Consider the following 7237-nt stretch of genomic DNA (forward strand, 5'->3'; position numbering starts at 1 on the left):
GGGCGGGCGGCAGCTCTGCGAGGCCCAGCCCTGGGGGTCCCGGCGGGCCCCGCTGTAACCCCTGCGCCCCGCTGCCCGTAGGCTACGCCAACGAGGTGGGAGAGTCCTTCCGAGCCATCGTGCCCGTCTGGCTGGTGTGGAGCACCTACGGCGTGGCCACGGCCTACGTGACGGTTGACGCCGTTGACAAGGGAAAGAGAGCGGCGGCGGTGAGTGCCCCCCCACTTCCTGCCCCCCTGTGCTGCTCCCCAGGTAGGTGGGGCGCTGCCGCGGGGTAGCTGGCTGGGCACACACGGCGCACCCACGGCCTCGGAGAGGGGCGAGAGCGCCAGCCTGTCTCGGGGCCTGGCTGGCCGGGGGTGGGGGAGAGCAGGGGTGGTGCCTGCGTGCGGGGGGCTCCGAGCTCCTCTGCCTTCTGCTCGGCAGTGTAAGTCGGGGGGCAGGTGCCTCGTGCAGGGAGGGGCCCAGAAATAGCTGCTGCTCCACCCAACACTGCCCTGTGCACTGCCCTGGCCCCAGCCGCCCTGCTACGCCGCCGTTGTGCTGGGGCTATGCTGGTTCCTACGCTGGCTCCATCCCCACTGACATCCTGCCCTAGCCTGCTCTCTGCCAGAGATGTTGTCTCTGCTCAGGTGCCAGGTGCTGTCCTCTGCCTCCCAGCCCGGGAGTGATCTCCCTTCAACGCAGACATGCTCAGTCCTGTGGACTTCTGCTGCGTGGTCCCCTGGGCCGCTGTGCCTTATTTCTCCCCCTGCTTCACCTGCAACAAGTTCCAGGCAGATTCTTGTCTGCAGGTCTCTGAGTTGCGGTGATGTTGGCTATGCACTTGTCTGCTTGAGGAGGTGGAAGGAGGCTTGCAGTCGCTGCACTGCCAGCATGTGCTGTCTTTCAGGGTCATCCAGGCTGCATCAGTCCTTTGCTTTCAGTCTTCCTCCGCTCACCCCTGAGGCCTGTCTCATCTCGCATTTTGGAACAGATCGTCCAACCTGTGTGTAGCTGCAGCCAGTGCCAAATGTTTCATAATGCACCTGTGCCAGAGCATTTGGGTGTGGGGTGCAGGGACTGTCAGCAAATCCAGCTGTCTAGGACTTAGCAGCCATGCTTCCAGGAGTGCAGAAGGGTGTGTGCCCCACTGACATGTTGCCTGAAGCGATGAGGCAGAGGAAAAGAGCGGGCTGGTGTTGACTTGTTTCCCACAGTAGCTAGGGGCCTGGGAAGCACAGATGAAGCAAGGCGCAGATCAGTTGGGTAGGATCCCAGTCATGGCCAGGTGAAAGACTGATCGCTTGAGGCTGTAGTTTCCAACCGCCAGAACCCTGGCTTTGTGGCTTCCTCTGTGTGAGTTGTTGTGCTGCCCAGCAGAGCCCCTGAGCTCTGCTCCATGGTCCTTAGTCTTGATGCCCTGCCCCAGGGACAGCTGGAGCGTTGTGTTTGTTTATATCCTGCAGACTTTATGGGAGTGCCAGCTCGCCCACTGAAGCCAGTGCACCCAGACCTGCATGATGAACACGCACCCACACCTGTGTACACACAAATGTTCACTGGTTGCATGCATGTACATGCAACCTTCTGCATATGTATGTGCACACACATTTCATGGTACATGTGTTGTCTTTTGCCCTCATCTCTATGGTCATTTCCTCTCTGCACTCTGAACTGAAACCCTTTGTATATCCTTGTCTCTTCCTCCTCGGTGTTTACCCTGCAACCCTGCTCACCCTGTTCTGTCCATCCCTCCCGGTACATTTTCCTGACATCTCTTGCTGTTGTTGCTTCCACAGGCTCATGAGCACAGCTCAGGGAAGAGAGCACGGGTGGCTGTGGCTGTGGTGGATACCTTTATATGGCAGTCTCTGGCTTCTGTGGCCATCCCTGGCTTCACGATTAACCGCATCTGTGCTGCCTCCCTCTACCTCTTGGGTGCCATGACCCGGTGGCCAGTCTCAGTTCGGAAGTGGACAACTACAGCTGTCGGTCTCTCTGCCATCCCCTTCATTGTCAAACCCATTGACAGGTAAGGTAGAACCAAACACTGGGTGTCATAAATGATTTTTTGGGGGGAACAAAGTGCAGTTGCTCAGATTTCCTGCATTTTCTGGGCTATTTCCATGTTCATTGTTCCAGGGTAAATCCTAGCAATGCTCATAAGTACATTTTTTCCTGAGACATCATATAGTCTTTCTGAATGGTTAACTCATGGATTAAGTGGCAAGAAAGTGGTAGTTCATTCAACCACTCACCAAACTGAGTAGAAGGGCGATGTGTGTAGAGGCCAATCCCGGGACATTTCTGTTCTGGGACACTGTGACAGGGCACTGTTTGTGCCTGCCACTTTAAGGGCTCAGCCAAGCGGCCAGCAGGTGCTTCATTGCGGTGGCCATTTTAGATCTCTGGTCACCTATATAAACAGAGCAGTTTGTTGCTGGCAGGCCAGGCAGTAGCATTGCCTGGCTGCAAGGCTGCTTGGACCACCTGGAGGTAAGGGAGGAGCTGTAGGGGATGGCTAGGAGGCTCCTGGTCCTGGGCATGACCTAAAACTGCACCCTGCCAGGAGTGGGTGGCCTGGCGGGGCTCTCAGTGGTGCAGGAGCCCCCAGGAAATGCCAGACTAGTTACCACCCCAGTGAAAGGTGGATTGGGGCACCTTAATAACCCCAGCTCCCACAGCTGGGTGGGTTACCCACTAGTAGGGTTCAGAAGGTGGCCCCAGGAGTGAGAGTGGGGCGATAGATTCAGAAGCCTGACTTGGGATCCCCTGACTGGTCAATGCTGGGGCCAGGACTGGAAGGGTCAAAGGGCCAGGGGCCCACTGCAAGGAACACTCAGAGCTGAGGGCCTGGGTCTCCGACTGGGCTGGAGGTGGGCCAGGGCCTGTGTGGCCAAAGGTCCTGGGGGGGATCACATCCGTAAGGGGGAATAGGTTATGGAGCTAGGCAGCCCCGACTGAAGGTGGAGTAGGCCACCTGAGGAGAGGAATCTAGTTGGGGTCTGATTGGGAGGATTCTGGGGCCCAGCGTGGAGCCGGTGACATTAACAATTCTGGATGCCATCTGCGAGGCTTGGGCTGTGGTGTAGGGGAGGAACGGAGCTGCAGATAGTGCCCCCTGGCATCAGGGCAAGAAATAGGCAGCCTCTGACCTGATCAACAACTTAATTAATTAACTACAAGGCATGGCAGGCAAGAAGGCAGGTGGGTAGGGCATTGGTAGATCAGTCCTGAGTAGGCCCCCTGTTATAGACACGCACAAGCACAGCTTGTCCAGGGACAAATGCAGTGTCTGTTCCAATACAGTGAAGTCAGCTTGTAGGTACTGGCCTAGAGGCAACTGGGATCTTAGCCCAGGAAATAGGAAGGGTTTCCTTGCAGGTAGACCTGTCCCATCCCAGTGTTCATAGATATTAGCGTAAGTCCAGTGCCCAGAGGCTTGCCTTGGTTGCTCACAAATTCTTAAATGTCCTATTAATTTGACTTTGCTTTTAAAACAAAGGCATGTGGGAGGCAGTGTAGTCTAGTGCAAGGCAGCTCAGTTTCCAAGCAGTTGGGGGCTGCACACCCCACAGGCCACATCAGTAAGAGCCGCAATGCTTTGCAGACTGCACCAGATCATACTTTGGCAAGCCCTGGGCCATTCAGATGCCCCTGCTGCTGTACCATACACCGGCGCAGGCACTCCTCCCACAGCTGCTGCACTATGCATCAGTACAGATGAGCTCCTCACCCCCCCCCCCCTTCACTGCTGCTCCCTACCTGTGCAGGCACCTCCTGCCTGCCACTACACTACTTGGGCACCTCCTACCAATGCTGCACCATGTATCCAAGTATCCTGGACTCATCCTCCACTCACGGGTGACTGGTGCCTCCTGAGACTGGGGGGGCACAGTTTGTGGGCAGTGGCGGTGGTGTGGGAAAAGACAACTGCCTGCAGAAAGTGGGGGGAAGGGGTGGCAAGCAGCAACTACCTGCAGAAGCCGGTGGTGGCCAATTCTGGGGGGGCACTTGTCCCCCCCCATGCTCCCCCTACCAGTTGCCTATGCCTCCATTCCACTCCCCCTGCACCACACTGCCCTGTCCCCTGGGACTGGGGCAGCTGGAGGAATAAGGGAAGCAATGGTGAAGCAGGAGCCTGGGGCCACAACTCAACCCCTTGCAGGTCACATACAGCCCATAGGCTGCTAGTTGGACAGCCCTGACCTAGTGGATCAGGCAGTGGACTGGAGGCAGGAGACTGAAGTGCAATTCTAGGCTCTGCCATTGAACTGAATGCCTTCAGGCATGTCAATTTCTTTCAGTTTTCCCTTGGTCTCTGCAGAGTGTGAGCTGTTTGAAACGGGAGCTGTCCTTCTCACGTCTCTGCCTGGTGTCTAGCACAGTAGACTCTGATCTTACCACTTGCAATTTCTAAGTGCTGTTGTAACACAAATACTGAAGTAAGAGTCCTGCTCAGTCAGTAGCATCCTCTGTCCCATGTGACTTATCTAGAAAACATTGGGTGTCCTGAGGTGTTTAAGGTTCTCCGATTGCTGCTGACTTGAGCTTTTTATCACCCTTTGTGCCGTTGACCCTGTCAGCAGCTCTGGGGCTGCCAGCTCAGCATTGCCTACAGCCAGAACTCTTTGCAGGGCTTTGCAGGCAGGATGCTGAGCACTCACATCTTGCTCTGGAAGGAATGGGGGTGGGTGGAGCACAGCACTTGGCAGAATCAAGGCAAGCTTCAGCCCCATCATTTGGTGACATGCACCTGGTGTCATAGCAGCATAGATTCTGCTCCCTGCTGCTGTCAGGCCCCACAGGGGTTTGCTAGGTGGAGAGGGAGGCATTCTGCTTTTCTGCACTCCCACCAGAGGCTTCCAGATGGGTCTGTTAGAAGAAAGTGTCACCTAGGAGACGGGCCAGATCCAGGGCCAGCTGTGGAGTGAAATGGTCCCAGAATTAAGGTCCAGCCACTTCTGGGGTTTGTTTCATTCCAGCTGGTTTTCTGATGCCTAAGGTAGTTGGGCATCCAACTCCCATGGAAAGGCACCTCAGTGCCACAGATGGGAACCTGCTTAAATCGCTGCAAAACGGAGGGTTTTTTGCATCCTGCTCGTGGTGCACAGAGCCGATTTCATGGCCTTTCACAGTGGCCCCACTCCTCAATGCTGATGAGCAGAGAGGAAGGACAAGGGGATAGCCACCATCTCGATTGCTGGCTGCCCTTTGTGCCACCCTGCACTTCAGTGCTGACTGGCGGAGCGGCCCGATTGAGGGGAGGAGGGACAAGGGGGCAGTTACCATTTTTGCTGCCCTTTTTGCCACCACACCAGCCAGCACCTTCTGCTCCCAGCAATGTAGACCACTGGCTCCCACTGGAGACCCAGTATTTTATTTTTATTAAGAGTTTTTTGTTGTTTTTTGCGGTTTCTGTGAGATCCATAAAACCATGAGTTGAGTAAGTCCTCATCTATGGAACCCTGACTGCCCACTCATTACATGGCACAGCAGAAATAGCTATTCCTGTGGTGTGTGCACATACTGCTGGGGTGCTCCGTTGCCCCACACTCACAAGCTGTCATTTATCATCTCTAATGGCACACTTGCCATTGTTTGCCCCCTCCCCTCATCTTCCCAGCTGAGACAGAGAAAGCTAATAGTTCTCAATCCAGCAAAACCCTGCCCATGGCCTTAATACAGGCATAGGCATCTGGTAGGGAGGACGGGGGGGGGGAGGGCACGTGCCCCACCCCGATTGGCCAACATCGCCACTGGCTTCTGCAGGTGGTCGCTGCTTGCCACCCCCTGCTGCTGGTGCTGCTGCCAGCTTCTGTAGGCAGTCGCTGCCCTGCCCCCACTGCCGGAAGCTGGGTGGTCTCCGCTCACCCACCCCTCCCTGCCACCACTGGCTTCTGCAGGCAGTTGCTGCTCACTGCCAACACTACCACCCATGAACTGTGCCCCTCAGTACAATTGTATGAGAGTCATTTTGAATCCTACTAGAGCAGATGGCTTGGGTAAGACCTTACTGAGGGTGCAAAAACAAACTTCTTGATGTGCAGAAAGAATAGCAAATGTGACAGGCAACCAGCTTGGCTTAGCAGAGAACTCTTCAGTGAGCTTAAACACCAAAAGGAATCTTACAAGAACTGGAAGCTTGGACAAACAATTAGGGAGGAGTATAAGAGCATTGTTCAGGCATGGAGGGATGAAGTCAGGAAGGCCAAAGCACAATTGTAGTTGCAGCTAGCAAGGGACCTGAAGGGTAACAAGAAGGGTTCCTACAAGTATGTCAGCAATAAGAGGAAGGTCAGGGAAAATGTGGGTCCCTTACTGAATAGGGGAGGCAACCTAGTGACAGATGATGAGGAAAAGGCAGAAGTACTCAATGCCTTTTTTACCTCGGTCTTCATAGGCAAGGTCAGCTCCCAGGCTATTGCACTGGGCAGCACAGTTTGGGACAAGGTGAACAGCCAGCAGTAATGAAAAAACAGGTTAGGGACTATTTAGAAAAGCTGGACATGTATGCATTCACAGGGCTGGATGGAGTGCATCAAGGGTGCTGAGGGAGTTGTCTGATGTGTTTGCAGAGCCACTGGCCATTATCTTTAAAAAATTGTGGCAATTGGGAGGTCCTGGATGATTGGAAAAGGGCAAATATAGTGTCCAAGTTTAACAAAGGGAAGAAGGTGGATTCAGGGAACTACAGACCAGTCATCCTCACTTCAGTCTCTGGAAAAATCATGGAGCAGGTCCTCAGGGAATCCATTTCTAAACACTTGGAGGAGAAGAAGGTGATTAGGACCAGTCAGCATGGGTTCCCCAAGGGCAAGTCATACCTGACCAACCTGATTGCCTTCTGTGGTGAGATAACTGACTCTGTGGATGTGGGGAAAGCAGTAGACATAATATACTTTGACTTTAGCAAGGCTTTTGATATCATCTCCCACAGCATTCTTGCAAGCAAGCTAAGGAAGTATGTGTTGGATGAATGGATTGCAAGGTTGACAGAAAACTGGCTGGATTGTTGGGCTCAATGGGTAGTTATCAGTGACTCAGTGTCTAGCTGGCAGCCAGTATCAAGTGGTGGAGTGCCCCAGGGGTTGGTTCTGGGGCCAGTTTTGTTCAATATCTTCATTAACTATTTGGAAGATGAGATGGATTGCACCCTCAGCAAGTTCACAGATGATACCAAACTGAGGGGTGTAGTACATACACTGGAGGATAGGGGTAGGATTCAGAGTGACCTAGACAAATTGGAGGATTG

At 54.2% G+C, this 7237-nt stretch overlaps 1 protein-coding gene across 1 annotated transcript in view; it reads left to right on the plus strand.

The window, feature by feature from the left end:
• Positions 1-5: 5 nt before the first annotated feature.
• MTFP1 (mitochondrial fission process 1) overlaps positions 6-7237 on the plus strand; it is a gene marked incomplete at its 5' end in the record, with an annotated part of 25674 nt that continues 18442 nt past the window's right edge. Inside the window, 2 exons of the mRNA XM_019518739.1 lie at positions 6-209; positions 1782-2014. Of these exons, the coding sequence (XP_019374284.1) occupies positions 6-209; positions 1782-2014 (437 nt within the window). The remainder of the gene's footprint in view (positions 210-1781; positions 2015-7237) is intronic.

Source organism: Gavialis gangeticus, unplaced genomic scaffold (assembly GCF_001723915.1).
Source record: "Gavialis gangeticus isolate Ggan-Ray unplaced genomic scaffold, GavGan_comp1, whole genome shotgun sequence".
NCBI lineage: Eukaryota > Metazoa > Chordata > Crocodylia > Gavialidae > Gavialis > Gavialis gangeticus.